This window comes from Canis lupus, chromosome X (genome assembly GCF_011100685.1).
Source record: "Canis lupus familiaris isolate Mischka breed German Shepherd chromosome X, alternate assembly UU_Cfam_GSD_1.0, whole genome shotgun sequence".
NCBI classification, from domain to species: domain Eukaryota; kingdom Metazoa; phylum Chordata; class Mammalia; order Carnivora; family Canidae; genus Canis; species Canis lupus.
Genome location: NC_049260.1, coordinates 40,986,403 through 41,011,230, shown reverse-complemented (window position 1 = coordinate 41,011,230; position 24,828 = coordinate 40,986,403). Strand labels below are relative to the sequence as shown.

The following is a 24,828-nucleotide window of genomic DNA, read 5'->3' as shown; positions in this document are numbered from 1 at the left end:
CACATTGGAGAGCTAAAATGCAACCAGGATTCAGGGGTTCTTGATGAAGCTATTCTTGGTGTTTCAGGTATGAGTAAGGTAGTAAAGGGGATCCAGGAGCTGGGGTGCTGAACAAAGGGACAGAAGTGTCTGGAGAATCAAGAGCTGTAATGGGGGAGATAGATCATGGACAAAGAGCTGGGATAGTAGAGAAAGGGAGCAGAGGAAGTTTTTGTTCAAGTCTCAGATGGTAGCAATGGTGGACAGAGGTGTGGGGTACTCTGGAGCAGCAGTAATGGAAAAAGTATCTCTGGTGGGAAAACCTCTCCACTTAAACAGTTAGCATCACCACTAAATAGATGCCAGAGGTAAAGCACTTCAGTCCCCAGTGTCCTGGAGGGGAATAAAAAGGAAGTATGGAAGGATGAAGTCACCCAAGCAGAGTAGGCCAAGGGAAAAAAATATAATCACAGGATGGAGGTGGACAAGGGCATACACTGTGCCTGGGGTCTGGAGCTGGCCCAGGAGGCAGCAGATGTGGGGCAGGCTGTGATGAGTGCCCGGCCAAGTTCCAGGATAGGTTATACTATTCCCAGTACCCAGGTTTGAATGAAGGAACGAGGGGTCTATTTCCAAGTGGGAGAAAAGTTGGGCTTCTGGCTGGCTGAGGGAGAGGTAGGATTGGCATCCTCAAACACCAGGTAGCCAGTCTGATTGGCGCTTTCAGCTGTCTGGAGTACTCAGTCAAGACCAAGGACGAGCGTGGGCAGCTCTGCAGTCCTGGTAGAGCCTGTGGTGAGCCTGCTCTATCTAACCAACAACCCAGAGCCCACTCTCTTCTTAAAGGTAGGCAGCCTTGGGACAAGCAGACCAGGCACGAGGGGGAGCAGGGTGGAGTGGGAAAGGGGCTTTTCCTCTACAGATGTTCTCAGCCAAATATTTTCATAAAAACTTTAAAGTCTGAACAGTCATGATCTTCCTCAGTCCAACAGTTGTTTAGAGCCCCCTGTAGCTGGGAAGTTGACCTTGGGCACTTGGTCCTGGGAACCATGATTTTAAGACTTGTCTGGAGTCTCAGTGCTTTAAGCCACATGGGAAGGGATCTGCCCCCCAAGGACATAAGCCATGCTAACCAAGCCCTGGTCGACGGGTTGCAGTAACGTTCTTCTTCACGAAAGACAAGGTTAGAGAAGCTGCGGGGCTTGCTCAAACATGACTCTTCACTACCTCTCAAAATCAACATGGTGGTGGGGAGTTGGGAGCTAGAGCTGGACAAGATGGAATTTGAACCCAGCTCCAATACAGTCACATGGACCCAGCTACCTCCACCCTATGCCTCCATCCAATTCTTCCCAAACACGGAGGGTGGGAGGAAGAAGCGGCAATTCCCATTTTCTTTGCCCAGGCAACTGGCTGCTGGGGTGGGGTTGAGCCCTCTGGGCTACCACCTGAACTGGACAGCTCTGGGAAGTCTCTTCCTTCCCTGGAACCAGCAGGGAATGCCACGTCTGGGTTAATAATTCTTTATTAGGATTCAGGTTCCAAATAAGGTAGAAAGCAGCGGCAAGAGGGGTGCAGGGAGGGAGATGAGGAGGGGACACCAGGCGTGGCTAGCTGGACCACTGCCAGAGGCTTGATGGGAGCCCTGGGCTGGGGGGTGGGGTGGGGTAGGAGCCAGGGCTGGGGCCAGCCTATGGGCGTGGACAGGGGTCAGCGGATGGTGTATCGTACATAGGGAACCTCGACGTCTTCGCCGCTCTCGTCGTTGCAGCACAGCTCAAGCACCAGCGCCCGCACATGGCGGCCCAGCTTTCGCTTCGACACACGGCTTACGATCTCTGTCATCCTGAGGGGTGGGGGGAACAGAGGGTCAGGGAGGCAAAAAGTGAGGGAGGGCTGGGTGGCAGGGAAAGAGGCAAAGGGCAGCCAACTGGGCTGGAACAGATGTGAGCAGAAGCCCCCCAACTCACGGCTGATCCAACCGTTCCTTGAGCTTGGCGGCTGGCATGAAGAAGGAGTAGAGCATGGACACACCCTGGGACAGCATGGTGATCTCCAATTTATGCTCTGTCTGGAGGAGGGGGAAGGGGGACAGCAGTGTCACGGGGGGTGGGCAGCCTAGTGAATCTCACCAGCACACTCTGCCTGTGGGTGGGGGTGAGAGTGAGAAAGGGGCCTCACCTTAAAGTAGTCAAGGAACTGTTTGAGTGTCATCTCCTCACCGTTAGGCTGCAGACCCTGGACCTCAAAGCGATCCCACAACGTCCACTCCTGGTTATAGTACTGTGGGGCAAGAAGTGGGCTGATGGGATAGGGGCCAGCACAGGGCCTAGCCCCGTCAGTCTTGTCCTCACCCCTGCTGCCCACCCCCACTCAGGCTAATGTGCTCAGACTGCAAGCCTCTTCCATCAAAAACGTGGCTTCTCTCACAACTTGAGCTAGCAACCGAAACCTTTCGGTGACCAATGACTGACAAGCCTAGGCACTGGGAGCCTGTTCTGGCCTAACCTCCTACCCCTCATCCCGCCCCCGCTCTACCAACTTACTCTTCCTCAAACACACCAAGCATCCTCCTACCTTGGGACCCGTGAAGAGAATGGTCCCTTTGGCCTGGGAATGTTCTCCTCCCAGGAGCCTGCATGGTCTGTCTCCCTCTGGAGGGAGGGAGCCCAAGTCTGGGCTTATAGGTCATCTTTTCAGCAGGGCCTTTCCTGACCATCCCACAATTGAAGGCCCCATCCCATCCCCCTGCCACCTGGTAGTCTCAAGTCCTCCTTGCCCTGCTGTTTCTTGGGAGGTTCTAAAATCATTTATCATGTTATAAAATCTGTTGCACAAATACAATCCTACTACCTACAAGAGTATCTGGCACACAGGTGCTCAGCAAACATTTGAAGTTAATGAATAAAGTGAGTAAAGGTACTTGCCATAAGCACCCAGTAAATGTTGATTGCTATTATTATGTTATTAATAACCTCTTAGGGTACAATTAAAATATTCCATCTTTTTTGAGGGCTTCTACAGGCAGATTCACATCAGTGCTTAGCGCAAAACAGGGCAAGGAAATAAATGAATAAGGTGTGCACAAAAGGAGTAGGTGCATGCTGACAGAAACCCTCACCTGGTGATAGGCTATGCAAGCAAACTAAAGCCAGCTCCACAGAAGAAACCCCCTGCTCACAAACCTACCTGCCCTGATACAGGCCCTTACCTGGTGACGGGGTGCAGCAAGGGGTTCAGAGAAGCCAAAGAAGGGCAGGGCCAAGTTGAGGAAACCATTCTTGTAAGAGTCAAGCTGTCGGTGCCCATGCACCACTTTATACAACTCCAAACACACCAGGCCAACCACAGCTGCTGTGGTTGTGGCAATGGCTGGGATGATCTTCCCTGCAATCAGCTTGCTCTGTGAGGCAGGAAGATCAAGAAACACGGTAGTTAAGGTGGAAGCGGCTCAGAGCCTACATTGAATGAATGGAATGTAGAGAACTCAAGCCAGGGGTGAGGGGGGGAATCAGGTCCAGACTCCCCTCACCTTATGCCGGTCCGCAGGGGGAATGTCATAGTTCTCTGCCCGGAGGTTGGAAGCAGCCACAATGAAATCCATATGGAAATTGCTGTCATCATCCTTTTATGAATGAGGGAGGGAGAAGGGGAAGGGTGGGGAGAGGATGAGAGAGGATCAGTGTCAGAGGAGGAAGAGGATTCCTGGCCTCTGCAGACAAGTATCCTCCACTGCAATTACCTGCCAGGCTCTCAGATCACAAAGGCATGGCTGGGAACATCTATACATTCAGGGCCATATAGCAGGCCCAAGATCCAATTCCCATAAGGGCCTGGGGCTGCCATCAGATTCCCAAAGGTCAGTTCTGTCTAGCCCATCCCCCTGCCTGCCCACGGCTCCCACCCAGCACCTTCTCAAAGTCGATGGGATACATCTTGAATCCAGGGAGCTTTTCTGGACTGGGCAGTGTGGCCTTGAGCTCCTCTAGACGGCTGTCATCTGCAGGAAGAAAGGGACACCATCAGCCCCTTTAGATCCAGGCCAGTGTCTGAGGTGGAAACGGGGGCCCTGGGGCAGGGGGATCAGGAAGGGCAAAACATGTTCACGTAGAGAAGACTTGAAAAGGAACCTATCCTGGGAGAGAAAGGAGGTCCAGAGGGAGAGGCAGAGCAGGACAAGAGAGCACAAACCTGAAGGAGACAGAAAGGGGGTTGGGTATATCAAAAGAGAGCTCTCCAGAGACACTAAGGAAGACATCAGGATGAAGTGGACATGGATAAATCCTAATGGGAGAGCTGCAGATCTTAGGGAGAATGTTATATAAAAAGAGATGAGGAGACACGGAGAATATGAGTGAGGGGGAAGGAAACAGGGGATGAAAAAAATATACAGACAGGATACTGGGGGGGAACACGCAGACATGGAGATAGAGGAAAGATATGGCGTGGGAGAAAGATCAAAAAGGGGAGAATGGGGACATGAGACATGTAGGTGTTCTACATTTCATACACGCTTTACATGTATCATTTATATACATTTTACATATATGTTACATACGTTATATAAATCTCGTGTACAGCTACACAGCTTCATGCACGTATGCACATGTCTATGAGGAGAAAAGTGGAGAAAATACAGGAGTGAAGTGAAGGGAGATGTGGAAGGAAAGATGGGAAGAAACATACAGAGAGGAACATGAAAGGGCAGAGATTTGGGAAGGGAGATGGAGAGACGATAGGGGAGACAGCAGGAGAAGCGAGAAGATCCATGGAGAGGAAGATGGGGGGCATAAAAGGTAAATGCAGGGGGATCCCCACAGCTGCGAGTGCAGTATCTAGTCTATGGATAAGAAAAGGTATGGAAGAGAAGATAAATAAATCTACAGGGCCGGGGGGGTGGGGGAGGGCAGGGCGGCAGCAACGAACGAAGGCCCCGAGCCAAGGTCAGCCCACCCGCCCTGTGTTGTATCAATAAAATTTTACTGGAAAACAGCCACACATATTCATTTACACGTTGTTCATGGCTGCTTTTGTGCTTCAATCATGACAGGTGATTAGCTGCATACAATCTATAACCCGCAAAGCCTGAGAGTTACTATTTGGCCTCTTACCTGATATGCAGCATGAGCTAGAGGAAAGAGATGGAGAGATGGGGAGTTGCAGGGAGATGGTGGAGGGAGATGGGGAGGGAGTGCTGAGGAAAGATATGGAGGAAGATATTAGGGTGAAGACACATACAGAGGAACTCGGGGGCCAGATGTCAAGGGAGAGAGACCACTGGTGGCGATCATACCCCCCAGAGAAACATAAAACAGAAACAGAAGTTGTGCTTTCCAAGGCAAATACAAACAGAAGGCCAGAGAGTAGGGAGAAGGAAGAAGTGAGAGAGACAACTTGCCCCAACTGACCACCTTCTTCACACTTCAGAAGGAGAGAGGCTCAAAGGAAGGTGTGGGGAAGCCTCAGGCCTGGGGTGGCAAGAGCTGAGCCAGAGGTGGAGAACTGGTGGGGAGCCTGGCCCGGGCAGGGGACAAGTGAAGTGGTGACTCCTGGCCGTCTGGCCAAACACCCTCACCAACTGAGGCATTGGCGCTCTGCAGTTCCTGGTCAGAGACGTGGATCTTGACACCAGACTTGGGGGTAAACTCGGGGACCTGCACAGACCGTAGGAGTGTGGCCACAGCAGCTCGGTCCTGAGAGCCTGTCAGCCCATAGGTCTGGGCAAACAAGTTGGCGGCAGCCATCACGTAGTCCAGATGCAGGGGCTGGGAGAAGGCAGGGCCCAGAAGGGTAATAAGCACATCGGCTCTTGCCTGAAGAGTAGGCCTCCTTCCCTCCCTCCTGCCCTCCCTTCCTTCCCCCTTCCAACCCTCCACCAGACCTAAGAGACTCACAGGGAAGAGACTTACATTGTTGACATCAAAGGTGAGCGGGTGTGGACAGCGTTTGGGCCCAGACCAGAATGGAGCTCCTGAGCTCGTGAGCTAAAGGAGTAAAGAGATTTTTGAGGGGCAGGACCTGAGAGCAGAGGCCTCTCTAACAAGCCTAACTCCTCGCCTTGGCCCCAGATGTGCCCTCACTACCCCCGGCTGGGCACACACAGGGCGGTGGAGTCAGTCATGAAAGACCTCACCTGTAGGGTCCTATAGATGGAAGTTCTGATGCCAGGCTTAATCAGGGACCTCACTGAGCACACAACTGCCAAATTCCTGGGCACTTTGTTTTGTGCAAGATACACAGCCATCTCACAAACTCTTACCGACTACCACGCACCAGACCGACTTACTATTAGTTAAGTACCAATAAATTCTGACAAAAACCCCCATGAGGAAAATTACTGTTAGGTCTCCTGCACACATGACAAGACTGAGGTGCCGAGGAAGTTATGTGATTTTGCCCAAGTGCAAATGCTGCTGGGATTTGAACCCATACTGATTCCTACTCTCTTGACTACAAAATTTCTCCCCCATAATCTATACAGCCTGGGAGTCGAGTAGGGCTCAGAGTCTGCCACTGGCAAAGGAAATAGAAATGCAAGTTTCTTGCTCGAAGGCAAGGTGATGGGAAAAACAGGTCAGACTTAATCATTCTTCTGAGATTCCCCATGCCCTGGGGGTACCTGCCACAGTTGGCTTGACAGAAAGAGCATGTGGAGAGCCTAGAGCAGGTCCCTATTTCAGGGAAAATGCATTGTACCAAATGGACCTGGCAAGTGGGCATTACCTGGTCGGGAGGGAAGTTATGCAGCAGCTGCCGGATGTTGTTAGAGTACTGGGTGTGCCAGTGGTGGCAGGCCCAGGTCACACAGTCAGCCCAGGTCTGTGGCCGCTGCAGCACCAGGCTGCGCTGCACAGCCTCCAGCACCTCCAGGGGTTGGGTGCCCGCCAGCCGCAGGGTCCGCTCCACAAACTTGGGGTCTCTATCAGGAATTGGAGGGGTCAAAGGGGCAGGATTACACAGCAGCCCCAGGAGTGGGCTCCAGGGCAACCCCACTTTCTCCAGGGAAAGCTAATCCTGACCCCCAGTGGTATGAGGCCCGAGCCTTCACTGATTCATTTGCAAAGTGTGCCTGGTGCTGGGTGTTACTGGCAAGAAAAATAGACGGGATGCCTTGGCTAGCAGGCGGGGTGGGCTGAAGGGGCGTTTGGTTACTTACGTGAGGTACTGGTTGACGTTTTCTGCTGGCTGCTTGAAGAGGCCTTCAAACTCATCCCGAGCCCACTGCAAGACAGAGCAGATGGACTGCATGGAGTGACAGCTGACAACTGGCTATTTGTCATTACAAAGACTGTCCGTAGGGATCCCTGGGTGGCGCAGTGGTTTGGCGCCTGCCTTTGGCCCAGGGCGCGATCCTGGAGACCCGGGATCGAATCCCACGTCAGGCTCCCGGTGCATGGAGCCTGCTTCTCCCTCTGCCTGTGTCTCTGCCTCTCTCTCTCTCTCTCTGTGACTATCATAAATAAATAAAAATTAAAAGACTGTCCGTAAATAAACCCAGTTAGAAGAACACCGCTGCTCTGAGCAAAGAGAAACCTTCCGCCCCTGCTCCCCCATCTTCCCCACACCCCCAGTGCCTCAATTTAAAAACGAATGAACTTGATTTGGGCCACGGAATAAAATTATTAAGGATTTGTGTACCTCACTAGAGATCCATTATGTCTCGATTAAAAAAAAACAACAAAAACCAAACTTTTAGCTATGTATATTTTACCAGTTTTAAAAAAGAAAAAAACCATCAGACCCAAATCAAAAATGATTGCCATACAGGCCCTGGGGCTGAGCAGTAAACCAGACACTCTGTAAATTCCTAAGGAATTCCTGTACTCTGAAAATTCCTAAAGACAGTAAATGCATTCACTGGTGGAAGGCTGGGAGGAGAGGACATCTAGGTTCAAACCCCAGCTCTCCTACCTAGTATCTAGTTTTGGGACTTTAGAAACACACAGCAACACTTACCTTTGCATTCTCCTTCCTAAAACAGATATCGTTACCAGTAATACCTATCATGAGGTGGGCTTGCAAAGAAATGAGCAAGGATGTATCCACTCAAAAATTCGCTTAAACAGCACCAAATACAAGTAAATGCCAAGTGCTTCGCAACCATGAGACTGACAATGCTGTCAGCCCCGTTTCACAGAAGAGTCAGGCACGATGAGGTAGAATCCAAAGTCACACACGGCTCAGTGAGACCATGGAGGGCCCACAAATATGAACGTGCATACTCTGGAACTACAGGCAGAAAGGAAGGTGGCCGAGGAAGCCAGTTTTGCCCTGTTTGGATCTCGCCAACCCCCCCCTTGCTCCTAACTGAACACTCTGAATGGTTTGTTCTCGAAGACTACAGTCACTCTGATAGCACAATCGTTATCCTCAGGTCACCCTTAGGTTCTCCTTCGTGGCCCTGGTATACCAGTTACATAGGTGCGTTCACTTTATCAAGACTCAGCCTGGTGAGAGGTGCACAGGATCATCCTGAGAAACTAGCTGTTGAAGCCATTCTGAGCATCACCTGGTGACACGTGAAGAAGAACTAAAACATTAAAGACCTAAATAACTGCAGGAGGTAATCACCAGTAATTTTGTTCAGCGTGCAAGCAGGATTTGGGTTAGATAGCAGTGGTCCTCACCTGGGAGCGATTTTGCCCCCTGGAGGAGTGGGGGGATATCTGACAATGTCTGGAGACCTTGTGAGTAGCCGCAACCGCACCCTCCTGCAGCCAGGGATGCCGCTAAGCACTAGACAGTGCAGAAGCCACCCACCCACCCATCCACCCTGCACTGGCAAGGAAATACCTGGCCCCCAATGTCAACAATGCCGAGGTCGAAGAGACCCTGTTAGGCAGAACATACTTCCCTCACAGATGCCTGTTAGAATGTTAAGGAGTTAAGTGTTGTGATACCTATGAGACACTTCAGCACAAAGAAGGAAAGATATGGCAATCTAAGAAGAAAATGTGTCAAAACATTAACTATTACATCTAGGTGACGAACGCTGAGTGTTCACCATACCGCTCTTTGTCTTTCTGTGTTGAAAACTTTTCAAAATGAAAGATGAATGAAATCGCTCTAGAAACCCAGGCTGTTGGGATGGGAAGCGAGGGAGGAAAGTTTGGAGAGAAAGCACATCTTGAGCTTTGGCTGGTGACACCGGAGGGGGAGGGGGCCTAGTTGCCATGAAGGTGCCTGCTCCCTCCCCTCCCTGCCCCTTCCCCCCAAAAAAGCTGATCACCTGCAGAGTGTGCTCGATGGCGTTGGGGAAGTTCTTCAGGGTGCAGATGGGGATGGACTTCTCAGGCGGATCCTGGCTAGAGCTGTAGGACTCTGTCAGAAAGGGGATCACCACCTGCACGTTGCCCTTGGTACCCAGTGTGCCAGACTCCAGTAGCGGCTTGCGGTAGTACACACAACGGCGGTCCATGTACATGCCTAAGGAGGATAGGGTGTGTGTGTGTGGGGGGGGCACATGTGTCAGGACAGGAATGTCAACAGAGGATGGAAAGACAGGCATCCCTGATGGCACACATGCACACCACCTCCCCCCGCCCACCTCCTCACCCGCCTCCAAACTCACGGGCATCCACGTTGTCAAGGGCATTGGCCACACCATCCAGGTTTTGGAAGAAATCATCATCATAGATGCGTTCTGTGTCAGGGCCCACACGGTTCTGGTGGCTTGTCACCCGGATGTGCGGATTCATCTGGCGCACAGCTGCAGCGGCTGTGTCAGACTTTAACTTCTAAGGGGGATAAGGGTGGGACAGGGAAACACAGAACTCAGTTATTCATGCATTCACCCAACAAACCTCTACAGGGCCATCCTCCTAAAAATGGGTTTACTTAATGCCTGGGAAAAACCAGGCTCTGAGTTCAGAAGGCTCCCTGATTTAGCAGGAAATAGTCTGTGACAGTACCACATGGCTAGGGCTGTGACAGTAGTGGCAGGGGCTCAGTGGAAAGCGAAGCAATGAACAAATGTAGACGAGAAGCAAGAGGCCACCATCTGTTTCTATGACTACCCAACACCTATTGTTCTTTCCGGTAATAGCACCCAGGCCTGGGGTCCATCCTCTCAAACAAAACAGGATCTTTCCAAAGCCTAGGTCAGTCACATCCCTCCTCTGCTCAAAACCCTCCTCTGGCTTCCCCCTCCACAGAGGAGAAAATGAGTTAGCCCCTACTTCCTCTAGCTCATCTCCTACATCCCACCCCGCCAACAGGATCCTGGCCTAGGGTGCTCTGAACCCAGAAAAGGGGTCTCTACTCCCTTCTACCCTCCAGGTGTGCAGGACTGAGCCCTTTCCTAACCATTATAATCGAAACTGCCAACCTGTCTTCCAGACAGGCCCAACTTCCCTTAGCTTGCTTTGGTTGTTTCCTTTGCACAGCACTCATCAACATTAACTACAAATTTATTATACTGTATTGCTTGCTTATGGTCTGTCCTCCCTCCTTAGAACCTGTGTTTCCTTGCTGTATCCCAAGTGCCGAAAGCGGTGCCTAGGCCAATGACTACCGATGACATCACTGAATGGAAAGGAGAACATCTTTAAAAAAAAAAAAAAAAAGGGCAGCCCGGGTGGCTCAGCAGTTTAGTGAGTTTAGTGCCATCTTCGGCCCAGGGCCTGATCCTGGAGACCTGGGATAGAGTCCCAAGTCAGGTTCCCTGCATGGAGCCTGCTTCTCCCTCTGCCTGTGTCTCTGCCTCTCTCTGTGTCTCTCATGAATAAACAAAATCTTTAAAAAAAAAAAAAAAAAGAAAAAAGAAAGGGGAACAGATCCCAGGCAGGCAAACAGGGCACTGTCCCCCATAGAAGGCTTCCCAGCTCGAGCCCCTGAATGACCTAGACTCCATCTGGCAGAGAAGAGTGACCCTAACACAAACGTTCTCCTAGGGAAGGCCTACTGGCAAGATCAACCCTTGGTCGGCATCTGGGAACCTGGATTTCCAGAGGGTTCTCACCAGGCCTTACCTTCTAAGGGCAGCTCACTGTACCTAGACTGCTTATGCAAAGTGTGGTTTCTATTGAACTCCTGCTTTCCTTCTGGGAGGCTGGAATTTGGGTATGTGCCCAGTGGACGGTGCCTACGTGACCAGCCCATAGTACAAACCCTGAGTACTGAGTCTCTAACGAGCTTCCCTGGTTGGCAACATTTCACACGTGTTGTCACAACTTGCTACTGGGGGAGTTAAGTGTGTCCTGTGCGACTCCACTGGGAGAGGAGTCTCGGAAGCTTGTGTCTGGTCTCCCCCAGATGCCTTTTCCCTTTGATTTTGCTCTGCATCATTTTGCTAGAAGAAATCATAACTGTGAATAGGGCTAGAAGATGAGTCCTGTGAGTCCTCCTAGTCAATCATCAGACTTGGGGGTGGTCGGGGGGACCCCCCAACACACTGGCCCAACCAGCACTGATAACAGGTCAAAAAGAAAAAGATGAAAAAATGGTAGATTCAACGCAAGGATGCTCAAGAAATGTTTGCTAAAGGAGTGTCGCAGAGAAACTGAAAGAGCTGAAGGAAAAAGATGGAGAGGCCTCCCTCCTTTCCAGAAAGAATGGAAACAAAAGACAGGAGGAAAGGGAGAGGATAAAATCCCACTCCCTTCTCCTCATTCCACTCACCGTGACATCCCATGGCCGGAAAAGAAACTGCCGGTTCAGATTTGACTTCTCAATAGTGTCCATGTCTGTGACAACAATTTCTCCACCCTCCCCACAGCCCAGCCCAATCATGGCGAAGTTCTTGAGCAGCTCACAGCCAATGGCACCTGCACCCACCTAGAAGGTAGCGAAGAAGACAGATAGAGCCTGGTTGGGGTAACACAGGGGAATGTGACAGTATGCATCACTCCACACTCCCCACCCCCTACCCATGACAGAAGACAACAGGAGAGGTGGAGTGGGGCTTGTGCCACATCCTCAAGTCCCAGGGCTATCAGAAATAACCCAGAGCCATCTGAGGGAAGGCAGCGCCAGAGGAGGAAACAGAAGGACAAACAAGGCTTTCTCTTGAGATAAAAAAATGAGTGGCAAAAGGCACGCAACAGAGTTACAAGAACCAAAAGACCCTCCCTTGGGACGCAGGAGACTCCAGAAGAGGGGGCCAGAGGCCCAGGGAGATGAAGGCAGTGGGTGTCTAAGGGGGTCACACTCACTAGGAAGTACTTCTGTTTGCCCAACTTCTCTTGCAGGTCTGAGCCAAACACGGCCACCTGCCCATCATAACGGTTCTGGCGCTGAGGAATGCGAAGGGAGGAGGGTCAGAGTGTGGGGGGAGCCTCGCCAGAAATGCCCCCAATGACATCTTCCCCATGGGCCCCACTCCCATACCGGGTGGCACTTGTCTTCTGTGAGGGCCTCTTTGTCCTCAGGGAGACACTCCAGGGCATCAAAGTACAGCCACTGCATGATGGGCATAAACTTCCCAGAGCAGGCCTGCGGGGTGGGGAGGAGGAAGCGGTCAGTGGTTAATTGAGGCAGATGGACAGTAAGTGATGGAATCAGGGACAGGCCTGGGCCACTGTTGGCCCTGCCCTTCCCCACTGTGCTGACCTTCATGACCTCCTGGGCAGCCAGGCCCCCAATGAAAGCGTTTATAGGGGCCAGATCACCAGCAGCCACATAGGCCAGCTTTCGGATGAGGTCCTCATCCAGGCTGTCCTGCTGCACTGCTCGCAGGGCTCGAGCATTCACGGCCCGTGCCAAGGCCACCAGCTCTGTTGCATCTTCCTGGTGGGGCAGGAAAGACCAAGAAGACCTCAGTCAGGCCACTGTGGGAAGAGGGATTGGGGGGGATGCAAAAGGAAGGGAGAGCAGACAGGTAGAGGCATACATAGGTCACTGGGCCTGGCTGGCCCACCCACTCACCCACCTCATTGCGGGGCCGAGGGGGCCGGCCATGCTGAGCACAGAACTGGTGTAAGGCCTGGAATCCAAGGTGCAGCTGGGCAGGGCGGGAGTACTTGGCAAAGTCTGTCATCACAAAGTCAGGCTCTGCCAGTGAGGCCAGCAAGGATTTCTGTGGGGGATGGGACATCAGAGCCTAGAAATGCCCAGGACCAACCCCTCCCCACCCCCACTACCCACCACACTCACAAAGCTGATCTTCTTAGGTACTTTGACCTGACTGACAATGCCTCCACGGATATAATCGGAGAAGTTGGAGGTGTCACAGATGCTAAAGGTGTAAGGACCTAGGTAGAGGAGGAAACTGTCAAGCTACCGGCCCTCCCCTAAAACCCACAATACCCCCAAGATAAGGCAAACTCCATCCCTGACCCAGCTCAGTCATCAGGAGCCAACTCTCCACCCCAGGTCCTGCTGGGACATCAGAAACCATGTCCCCTCTGCCCAAGACACAGGCTTGCAACCCCCTTGGGCCCTTGGACCCAAGTCTATACTAGAAGACATTCTCTGCCCCTGTCTACATCAGCTTAGACAGGAAGTGGATCGTCTCTGATCTGCTCTGTTTAAACACCAAAGACCTTCCCCCCCGCTTAGCGCAGACGCCAAGGACCTATTCTCCTAGGAATAGCTCAAACACCAGACAGTACCTCTACCCCATGCCCACCAGCTCTGGTTGGACCCAGGGGACTCTGTCCTGGTTCATCTCAGACACCCAGCATGTGTCTTTCTCCCCTCGCTCAGAGCCCAGGGACATACCTCCTACCACCCCTGATTCCTCCTACCACCCCTGATTCCTCCATGGCCTTAGCTCACCCAAGACTTTGATCTCCATGGGCTGACTTCCATTGAGTTCAACCATGCCCTGTACTTCTGAAAAGGAGACATAGTCGCCACTCTCAAACCCATGTCGGGCCTCATCCAGGCAGGTGACCACACCGGGGCTATCCTGATTAAAGGAGGAGTGAACCTCAGAGGCAGACTCAGGGTACCAGGAGCAGACAGAAGGCCTGCTGCTGCCCATTGGCATTCTAGGACCCCTGAGGCTCATCTCCTTACCTTAGTGACCATAGAAACCATAGCACTGAGTGGCTGCTCCCCATTGGAATCTGTGAGGATCATTTCCTCTCCAAAGTCACAGAAGAGCTGCCTGTAAAGGGAGGCAACAGGGCTGAAGCCCCAGAGTCCCATGCTCATGGGGACCGGACATATCCCTTGAGATAGAACAAATACTTGCTGAGCAAATTCAGTCCATCACTGCTGGGAATCACACAGCACTCATGTTACGTGGGGAGGGGTGGACACACAGAATCTGAAACCCGGGTGGCCAAGGGGCAAGGCAATGAGAGCTTAGGGGTCTTGGCGCAGGCCTGGCAAGGGTCGGGGGATGAGGATAGGGGCACTCACCCAAACAGGCCCCGTGTGTCTGCCACCACCAGCTTGATACCACGGCTGTGACAGAACTCACCGACCCGCAGCTGGTCCTCCAGGGGGGTGTTGGTGAGGACCACCACCTGTGGAGAGGTGGAGGCTCAGGACAAGGGCCCAGCACTGGGGCAAGAGGGAGAGAATAATGCAGGAAGGCCGGAACCAGGGGGGACTCAGAAGAGTCCTTAAAGCTTTCACAGAATTATCTACTATGGTTCCGTGGATACTGTCTCCCAAAGCATCTACTACGGATCACATTCGGCCAGGGTGAAACCCAGCAAAAAGAAATGCGAATCCCTACACCAGGGCGGGCAAGGTAGCAGACAAGGTAATGAGGCAGCCAGGAGGGGAGAGTGTAGAGAGGAGCTGACTCATTTACGCATCAACACCCACTGCTGCCCGCCTACAGGCCTGCCTTGCCCTGGGAGACACAGAAGTAAACCTCCCTTCACAGCCAAAGTCTGAGCTCACTCCTACCACACCCATTTGCTTCCAATTCTCCAGACAATGCCTGCTGAACCAGGTACCTTGGGACTTTTCTTTCTACCCGAATGCTCACCCTTGCCCACCAGGGTGAGCTCCTACAACTACTTCAGGTTCAGCAGCAGGGTCCGGCCACTGGGATGCCCCAGGGCACAAACTCAGCTCCCATAGCTCCTCTTTCGGGCTCAGAGTTTTTATTTAACAAATAACCAGATGGCCCTTATCATGCACCAGCTGCTATTCTAAGCACTTAGCCCTCACAGAAACTCTACAAAGTAGGTACTACTACCGGTCCCAAGTCCACAAACAAGAAAAAGAAAACAAAGCAGAAGAGATCAAGTGACCTGCCTGAGATCATACTAATAGAACTGGAGACCCACTCAAGGGCAGTCTGGCTCTGGCCTGTGCTCATAATCACTACGCTCTATGGCCTGCCCATTCACACCCCTGCCCTCCGAAAAAGCAGGTCCAGGGTCTAAAACCCACCTGCATCTCCAGTGTGAAACCTGGCACACAGGCTGGCCCATTTAATAGAGAACAAATGATCAAAGGAAAAGTGGGTTTGGAGAAAACTGGGCAGGAGGCTGGGTGGTGTGCAACCCCCCACTGCGCCCAAGGTACCTGAAAGCCACTAAGGAAGTCCTCGACCAGAGGCCCAGTGTAGGCACTGACAGGCACATAGCTGTTGAGCTCAGCGAGGCGGGGCTGTGAGACCTCAGCCCGATTTTTACCGATGTCCTCCTCCCGCAGGTAGAACTGCAAAGGGGAACCAGGGAAGAAGGGAGTGGCAGTCGAGTCTGGGGGTGGGGGACCAGCACCTCAGCAAGGGAGAAGGACTAGCAAGAGGTACCTGGGAGGAGAGGTCAGCCCACTGGGCAGTGCCCTGGTCATGTAGGGTGACAGCCTTGACCCCGCCAAGGATGATGTTCTTGGCAATCTCCACGCCCAGGCCCCTCAGGCCTGACACCAGTACACTCGATGTCTGGAGCCTCTTCATTGCCTCATGGCCCAACACATACCTGAGGGGTTGGGGGGTGTTCCAGGTCAAGGTCTCGTCCTCCAGACCCAATCCTCCCAGTGCCCCTCCCAGTGCCCCTCCCCGTGCTTAGCCCAATTGAGGCCCCACTTACAGCTGCCGAGAGTAAAGGCCCTCATCTATGTCTGCTTCGCTGCCGTTCTTCGCCATTCCCTAGAGACAGAGGAGAAGAACAGGTTTGGGTAGAAACAGAGGAGGGCGTGGACAGATGCACGGTGATACCGAAGGCTCTCCCACCCACCACTCTCACTACCCTAACCTGCCAGGGTCCAGGAAGGAGACACTTACGTTGGTTGGCACCGAGGGCACTTCGGACAACACGGAGTGGGCAGGGGAACAGTTAGAACCCGGCTTTGGATCAGGCCCGGACACGCGACGTTTCTTGGACAGCGGCGAGCTGGACATCTGGAAGGGAAAAGGAGTATCAGAGGTGAGCCTAGGGCATGTAGGTATTACAGTTGGTTAGTGGTGACTGTAGGGGAAGGGAAGACTTAAGGGCTGGTATCTCCATTTTACAGAAGAGGAGGCAGGTACAGAGAGGTGAGGTGACTTGCCCAGGGTCACACAGCTGTCAGAGCTAAGATCTGAACCCAGGTGGTCTGGCTTGCAATCCATGCTGCTGACCACTAGGCCATTCGCCTTTCTCCCCAGCCCAGCATGAGGGAGAGACTCCAGTCCTGCGGGGTGAGAGGAGTGACAAGAAGAATGTCCTTGTGGGAAAGTCAGAGGAGGGTGTCAGCTCAGGTCAGACCCTGCCACTCTTTGACAGACCTCATTCAAGCCCCATTGGCTCAATTGCCTCACCTGTGCAAAGGGCTAACAGTGCCACTTACCTACCCCACGGAGTTGCCGAAGTGATGAAAGAGAGCCCAGACCACAGAGCCTGGCACAGAGCAGGCAGGCAACAAAAAGCAGCCGTTCTCCTCCCCCTTAACCCCCGTGACAGGGGTGCAGGAGGGAAATGTGGCTTAGACTTCCATCAGGGTAGCATGATGGCAGGAGACACCTTGCCGGAGACCCAGTACCCGGAGGGGCTTGGGGAAGAGGGTTTTCCAAAGCCCCCTCCCCCCACCCAGCTCTGGGAGGGGAAAGGCCCAAGCCAATAAAAAAGGTCATGGGAAGAAAAAATACACACTTTTGCCTGTGGAGTCCCTTAAACAGGTTAACAATAATGGCAGATGAATATTTATTAGGAATCCTCCCAGTGCCAGATGTCACGCTAAGCCTTGCTTCACTTTGTCCTTAAGGCATCTCCGTGAGATCTGGACTACCATCAATAACATCCCCCAACTCAGAGTTGAGGGAAAAAATTCACTTGGGGACATTTGGTGATTCGACCAAGGTTCCCATAAACACAGTGGCCAAGCAGAGCCCAAGACAGGATCTGCTGACCCTGAAGCCTAGGCTGCTGCCTGAGGTTATCACATTTCATCCCCTCGATGGTCCCGGCCCTGCAAGGCAGGGCTGAGCACCTTTGCCAGACAAATGAGAAAACCTGAGCTCGTGAGGTTGAGCTAACCTGCCAGGCATCACACACTGGGTCCCAGAGACAGAACAATGGAGTCTGCTGTGGGAGTGAGATCTGTGTATGACCAGATCCCCATGCCAGAGACAACAGGACCCTCAATCATTTCCCCTCGCCACCGATGCTCTCCCCACTGTAAGCCACCTACACTGAGACTTTCCTGACCCCCAAACACACCGAACACGCCCATGGTACCCAAGATTCCATCTTGGCACCTGTCACACTCTCACACTAACCAGGAGAACAGAAGCTCCCTATTATCTACCAAGAGCTTACTGCCCGTCAATCACAGGGTAAAGGGCTTTGTCTAATCCCAACAATGCCCACGAACGAGATAACCTCATGCCCACATCACAAGTAAGAAAACAAAGGCTCAGAGAGAGAACTCAATCACTTGCCCACAGTCATGCAGCTGGTGCGGGCCTGTTTGCCAAATGCCTCCCGGGAGAAGAGAGTCAGGACCAAGCTCAGGGCCCAGCCCATAGAGCTAAGGGATGAGGTGTGAGGAAGGAGGACCCAGAAGGCAGGAGGCTGGCTAGGACCCTGGAGCCAATCAACCTAATTACTGGGAATGCAAAGCACCAACCTAGACAAGAAAAAGTTGGTGAATTAGTATGGAGACAAAAGCAAATCATGATTTTTCCATTCACTGACTCTCTGACCTGGGGAAGGGATCTCATTTACTCAGAGCCCTACTTTCTCCAAAAGCAGGAACAAACAACTATCCTCAAGGGGCTGCTGGGAAGGGTAAAAAAAAAAAAAAAAAAAAAAAAAGCCTACTTCTGTGGTCAAAACTCAGCAACTTGAAGACCTAAGTAAGATCCTCCCTGGATACCTGCAGTGGCCTCTGTTACTCAGTTATCTCCTTGTCTTGTCACTGGTTTGCTCATCTGGGACATACCATCTCTCTTGCTTCCTAGATCAGAGATGATCCAGGTCCAGAGAGATCTTTAATATCTGCATTTTTTTACCTTAGGATTCCTGTTGCTGCCAGCAAGGGTCTAAGCAGGATTTGGGTGACTGTTGCAGAGATTTCAATTGCAGAGATTCGGAACAGCCCAGTCTCAAGGCAAGCAAGAGGATTCTGGGGCAGAAACCCCAGAAAGGAGCTAAAGATCCCCCATTTCTCCCTCAACATATGCTCAGGCCCCAGTAGGATGCACGTACTATCCATTGTTCAACAAAGCTGAACTGGGCTTAGTGAGTTTCAGAACTTGCCTGAGGTCTCCAAACTAGTGATTCTGAAGCCTGAACATTCTCTACCACCCAAATCAGAGAAGGTTTGAGGGAGGAGTCCTGGAGCAGGTTTGAGAGGGGGCGGGCACAGGGTCAGGTTATCAGGAATAGAGAAGTTAGGGAACAGGATGCTGGGGCCTGTCAAGCCTCCTGGGAGGGATTAACTGAGAAGTCCCTGGTAACATAAAAGAAAGAAGTCAGGAGATAGTTGTTTGAGCCCATGGAGGCTCAGAGGGAGACGGAAGAGGGGGTTAGAAGTCATGGGGGGAAGGCAGGACAGAGCCAGGCCAGGTCGTTAAGACGCCTATCTAGCTCTTTGGAAAGAATCTTTTAGGGGAAGGCCAGGAAATTGCACTAGAGGCCCCCTGAGGCTGCAGGGAGGTAGGAGGGCAGTAGCTGAGCCCCATGGAAGCTACACAGGGGATGGGTGGGGGATTCTGGGGCCCAAGAAGGCCACAGGAAAATGCTAGGGCCTGCAGGGAGAGGTGCTCTCCATCAGGAGGATGCTAGGGCCCTAGTGGTCTCTGTAAACGGATGCTGTTGGCACAGAAAAACCTCTCACCAAAAATAACAGGGACACGTAGGAAGAGAAGAACCTATGACATCAATGTCAGAGTCGCAGAAGGCTATGAAGGCAAACGTGGAGTCCTAGGGTAGAGTTTGGGAAGGATTTCTAATGGAGCACAAAGGCCTTGTGATAGTATCTCTGACTGGTACATGCTAGGTACACCAGCTGCTTGACAGAGTGGAAGGGGAAGGCTGAGCCCAGACGGTTCTGGCCCTAAAAAGTTCGGTAAGCAGATACCAGCTAGGTCTCCAAGTAGGGTTGGGTTTCTCTGACCAATTCTGTGGAATCCTATGGAGGCTCTGAGAGTAGACACTGAGAAGGGGATTGTCTACTCTGACTGAGGACAACTGGGCCTGTTGGGGGAAGGGACATCTACATCTGACAATGATGCTGAGATCCTACAAACCTAAAGCCCTCTAACTGATGCTGGGGACCTTGAAAGACTCCGAGGGCAGATTCTGGGGCCTTATGTGAGGTTAAGAGATCTGTGTGAGAAGCTGCAATCCTGGTTGGCTTTTGAAGGCAGAGGCTGAGTGAAGGGTGGGGTTTGAGGTGAGTTTGATAGAGAGAGCTAGAAGGCAACAGGGTCTGCAAGGGCAGCTGCTGGCAGACTGATTGGTGATGGGAGAATTATGTATCCAAACAGTTCTGCCCTGGTATCTGGTCCTCTGGGAGGCTCTGAGGGAGCATCCCAGGAGTTAGAGGAGTGTGTAATCAGGAAGATGCCAAGGCTCACAAGAGGTAGTCTCTGAAAAGAATACGGAGACCATGAAACAAGGCATTCCCTTAGAGTAAAAAGTCTGTAAAAGCAAATACTAAGAATTAAAGAAAATCTTAAAGGTAATTGCAAAGGAGAACCTCTGACTAGAAAGGCCAGACCCAGAGGGCTTTCTGATGGAAGATGCTAGGGCCAGGTTGGGGTTATAGATGTGAAGGAATCTCTGACACGGAAGCCAGGCCCAAATCGTCTTTCAAAGTCTAGTTTCCTTGGAAGTTCTGAGGGCAGAGAATGCCTGTGAGTTGAGGGAGCGGTCTGAAGGAATATACTAGAGAGGACTTACAGAAATGAAGGCCCTCCCCGGGGTCTAACCCCTCTTGGAAGTGAGCAAACACTGAGGAACTAGGAGGGCCTGAAAGAAGATTCTGGGGTAGGGCTTTAAGCATACATTGGTGGGGGGCTTCCAACAAAAATGCCAATCCCTTAAGTCTCTACAGGCGATTGAGGGGCGTTCTGACCTGCGATACAAGGTTCTGGATAGGGTTCCGGTCCCTGACTAGGGATACTAGGCCTGAGTCTCTAAACCCAGATCTCAGGGGGTCTGACCCCAAGGTCAGATTTCGGAGGTTAAGGGCTGGTCCAGGATGGGAAATGTCGACCCCGCCCCAAAATCTACCCCCCTCCACACGAATCCCTAGCATCCGAGTCACCACCGCCCATCCCGGCATCAGCCTGGCCCAGCACCGACCCAGGCTCCTCCAATGCTTCCCGAAACCCTTGCCCCGGCCAAGGCGCTGAGAAAGGCCGTTTGTTACCAATGCCGGTTCCCCGGGTCGCGCCGCCGCCAACTCCTCTAGGAGCCGAAGCCAAGCCCGGCCGCCACCCTCCTTCTCCTCCTCCTCCTCCTCCTCCCCGCCGCCTGGGCCGCGTAGAATCGCCGCCGCCTGGGCCGCCTTCTCCTCCCCCGGCGGTAGTACTTGTGCTCGTCCCTGCCACCTCCTTCACCTCCGCCGCCGACACAAGATGGCGACCGCTGAGCCCGGGGCCGGGACAAAACCTTGAGCCCCACCCCCCAGGAACCCGGATGCAAGAAGGCCGCGCCTATTCATGAATCATGTATATGGTCCCGGCCCATCTGTGACTCATTCGAAGAGGAAGAGCTCCACCTGGTGGCAAAGGTGGCAGTAACTATGAAAACAGGTAAAAAAAAAAACCACCAAAAAACGCAGAGGCCACGCCACATGGAACGTGAATAATGAATATATTGTTGTATCCAGGCTGCCAAGGAAGCGAAGAAGGGACCTCAAGGCCACACTTCCTGATCATGAATTATGCACGAGGCCGGGTGGTAGGACTAACTCCCTGCAACCTGAAAGCCAATGTTAAAACATGGAAGCCACGCCCCATTGCTCATGAATAATTAATAACTTCACAGCAGCCCGGAAGCCAAGGAGATTAAGGCCACATCTTTTCATGAATAATGCATGAGGCCCGGTGGGCTGGAACAAAAGATACAGGTCCTCCTACTGCTGCATCTAATACCCTGTAAGCAGGGAAAAAGGGCTACCACAGGGAAAACACACTCCCTTGGCTCATAAATAATGAATAATGCTGCTGCTGCAGCGGCTCAACCTGGAAACTCAGAGAGGTCAAGAAAGGTCCCACCTAGTTACTTATGAATTATGTACGAGGCTGGATGGACAGAAACACTCAAGACAGCCCTAGCTACTGGAGATTATAGTACTCCAGCCAAGGCAACACAGCCACGCCTTCCTATTCATGAATAATGAAAACCGATACTGCAGAGCCACAGGGGAAACCCAGGGGAAGTGTAGATGCCTTCTCCCCACCCCTGACTAACTGCACAGGAACCAGGGCTGTCTTGGTCCAACGGAATCCAGACTCACTAATATGACTTTGGCAGGTGCTTCAGTTTCCAAAACTGTAAAATGGGGCTGGAAATAGAACCCATTTACCTCATAAAGGCAAAATGTGCTATTATGAAAATCAGAGAATATGGATTAGGGAGTGAGCTGGCAATGCTGACACAGGGCGCTGTTTAATTAAAGTATTATATAATAACATAAAAGAACTATGTAAATATATATTTATATTAATATAAAACTGGTTACGGGTGAGAGTATACTCAGCCACCAGAGAAACCCCCAACTGGGAGCATTATTTAAAAAACAATGTCTTAACCAGACAATGAAATATCATTCAGCATTAAAAAGAAAAAGAGGGATGCCTGGGTGGCTCAGTGGTTTAGTGCCTGCCTTTGGCCCAGGGTGTAATCCTGGAGTCCCGGGATCGAGTCCCACATCAGGTTCCCTGTGTGGAGCCTGTTTCTCCCTCTGCCTCTCTCATGAATAAATAAATAAAGTCTTTAAAAAAAGAAAAGAAAAAGAAAACAATGCCTTGAGTCAACCAACCACAGAAGGACAATGGAAAACAGAATGCTAAAGCCTCCAATGTCTACTGAATAGGTAAGATGGATAGAGGACCAGGTCACGAGAGATACAACTATATACCAAAGCCTCAGGTACACAATAAACACCCAATACACTTCTCTCAAATAATAATAGATCATATTTAACAGATCACGTATTATGGTGATGTGTTCTTCCCATGCATTGTGCCACTGTTCTCAGGAATGCAGAGCAGGAAATTGGTTCCTTCCTGGCCTTCAGGTCTTAGCTCAAAGGCGACCTCCTTAGAGAGTTCTTGAACCCTCACAAAAATCATTTCCACCCACCTACAACTGGCTGTGTGACCAGGGGCTAGACATTTTGCTTTTCTGGGCCACCGTTTCTCCAGTCATAAAATGAGAACAATAGTAACCTACCTTGTGTGATGGGAGTTTAAGTGAGTAAATAGGCAGAAAAGGCTTTGAACAGTGCCATGCACAAGTGCTATATGACTAACATCAGTAGTAGTATATGCAATTAAAGTGGTGGTGGAGGGTACATTACGGTATTTGATTAAGACTACAGACTCTGGAACTAGATTGACTGATGGGGTTTGAATCCTGGCCTAGCCACTCACTGACTAAGTAAGTTTAGGCAAATTACTTAGCCTCCCAGTGTCCCAGTTTCCTCATCTATAAAATGGGGTAATAATAACCTATCTCCTAGGATTGTTGTGGGGATTAAATGGGCTAATAAAGTGTGAAATGAGTGTAAACTCATCTGATCATTATTGTGCCCATACACATTTTCAGGCTCACAGAAAGATCTGCCAAAGATCACAGGGCTTGGCAAGGATCGATGGGATTTGAATCTAGAGCCTTTGTGGATAATCTGGAATTACTGGGCCATAAGGAATGAACAATGTAGGAGGCCTCGTCCCTTTGGTTGACTTAAGGCTTAAATCTTGGAACCTGTAAGGGAAAGCTAACAGCGGGTCATGCAGGTGAAACTGCAAAAGCTACGCCCCTCATGAATTATGCACAATGCCCCTACAAAAGCCACAGAAAACTCGGGGCGCTACTCACCTTTACGATTAATCAATGAGTTCTAGTTTGCCCGGGAGACTGCAGAATGCCCGTTCAGCACATCCCTCCAGCACGCTGATCCGCCCCCTCGTGAATAATTCACAAGCCGATACTTCCAGCGGACCAGGTGTGAAAGCGGCAAAAATGGGCTTCCTTAGCAATCCCACCTCCTCATGAATAATGAAAAAAGCCGCGACCAACGGAGGCCCGGTAGCACGCCGTCCCCTCGGGAAGAGCCCAGCACACTGGGTTCCAGCGTCCCTTCAACAGCCTGGGCTGGGGGGGTCCCTCTCCCTAAAAACGTGTGGGCCCCGACGTGTCCGGTCGCCTCGCCGCGAGTACCTAAGCGCGGGGGGACCTCATCATAAAACTAGAGGTCACAAAGGCCACAGATACATCCACAATGCCACGTCGGTCCCGAACGTTTCCTCTGTCATAGGACCTTGCTTGAAACAAGCTCTCCCCAAATTCCGCCTGGACTTCGGGAACCTCAAACTTCGCTTCTCCCTTTGGAGAGCACCTCCATATCCTGCCTCATGGACAGAGAACTCATACACGGACCTTAAGGGTCTCCTCAAACATCCCCCTAACGCCTGCCTCCGAGGGGTATATAAATCCTGCCTCCCTCCCAGTGATACTCCTTAAAACAGACTCAAAATACTATCCTGGGGTCCCCAAATGCCACTTCCTAAGGGACCACTCGAACACAACCACCCCTAAACGCCACCCCGGGCCCAGAGCCTCCAAATGTGCCCATCAGGGGATCCCCCAAATTGAGTCCCCTCCCCCAAATGCTGTCTAGGGTTTGGGGGCACCGTGCTCCAGCTCACCCCCTGCGCCGGGCGGAAGCCTCGCCTTCCTGCTGGAGATGAGCCGAAGCCACGGGGCAACGGAAGAGCAAACCACCTCCGTCGTACAAGAGCCAGAGTTTGCGCGGAGCTCGGAAGCGCGGGGCCTTGAAGGGCCCCCAGTTTGGGACGTACCACAGATGCTTAGCTAGAGGGGCGCCCGCCTCTGCTCCCGTGCTGTCGGCGCCCGTGTCAGACCCAGACACCCCTACGGGCTGTGGTACGTCCCTATCGCGCGAGGCATGCTGGGGGTGGTAGTCCTGTCTGGCCCGTGCCTGGTGCACGTGGTGGGCTACAGCGCCCAGAGTATGGGAGAATGTAAACCCTGACTGTGGAATTCCCGGAGCTGCGCTCTGGGGGATTGAAAAAGGATGTGGAACATGGGGTACCTCCAGATGTAAAGGCACACCCATCCTACGGATGGGAAGACTGAGGCTCAGGTAGCCAAGGAGTTCATTCACTTGACATTTATGGAGTTCAAGCTGTGGGCTAGGTGCTAGGGATTCTTTCCCTGCCCTCACGGAGCTGATGTTCTTGCGAGAGAGACCAGAAATATGGCAAATAAGTAAAACTTAACAGTTTTGCATATAAATACTTATTATAATAGATATATG

The 24,828-nt window shown here is 51.9% G+C and overlaps 1 protein-coding gene across 4 annotated transcripts; it reads right to left on the bottom strand.

Annotated features, from left to right (window-relative positions):
- Positions 1–1,486: 1,486 nt before the first annotated feature.
- UBA1 (ubiquitin like modifier activating enzyme 1) lies at positions 1,487–24,351 on the bottom strand. Of its 4 annotated transcripts, XM_038587241.1 has the most exons (27): positions 20,689–20,902; positions 16,381–16,503; positions 16,115–16,231; positions 15,921–15,979; positions 15,641–15,809; positions 15,412–15,546; positions 14,287–14,393; positions 13,939–14,029; positions 13,696–13,828; positions 13,072–13,169; positions 12,848–12,994; positions 12,529–12,705; positions 12,307–12,411; positions 12,132–12,212; positions 11,599–11,754; positions 9,551–9,716; positions 9,209–9,405; positions 7,136–7,200; positions 6,703–6,898; positions 5,889–5,963; positions 5,555–5,744; positions 3,891–3,979; positions 3,512–3,604; positions 3,191–3,382; positions 2,161–2,262; positions 1,950–2,050; positions 1,487–1,825 (listed from the first exon to the last, which is right to left on the bottom strand). In XM_038587241.1, the coding sequence occupies exons 3-27, from the start codon at positions 16,229–16,231 to the stop codon at positions 1,690–1,692; spliced, it is 3,177 nt and encodes a 1,058-aa protein (XP_038443169.1). In that variant the 5' UTR covers positions 16,381–16,503; positions 20,689–20,902; the 3' UTR covers positions 1,487–1,689. The 4 variants fall into 4 exon arrangements, with proteins under 4 accessions (XP_038443169.1, XP_038443170.1, XP_038443171.1 ...); XM_038587242.1 differs by lacking the exons at positions 16,381–16,503; positions 20,689–20,902 and adding an exon at positions 24,197–24,351; XM_038587243.1 differs by lacking the exons at positions 16,381–16,503; positions 20,689–20,902 and adding an exon at positions 23,367–23,696.
- Between the last annotated feature and the right edge of the window lie 477 nt (positions 24,352–24,828).

Excerpts from the sequence above, each read along its gene's own strand:
- UBA1 (XM_038587242.1), bottom strand. The coding sequence starts at position 16,231 with ATGTCCAGCTCGCCGCTGTCCAAGAAACGTCGCGTGTCCGGGCCTGAT. Across the intron at positions 15,810-15,920 it reads GGCCTTTACTCTCGGCAGCT|GTATGTGTTGGGCCATGAGG; the intron begins GTAAGTGGGGCC and ends CCAACCCCTCAG. Across the intron at positions 6,899-7,135 it reads AACGTCAACCAGTACCTCAC|AGACCCCAAGTTTGTGGAGC; the intron begins GTAAGTAACCAA and ends AATTCCTGATAG.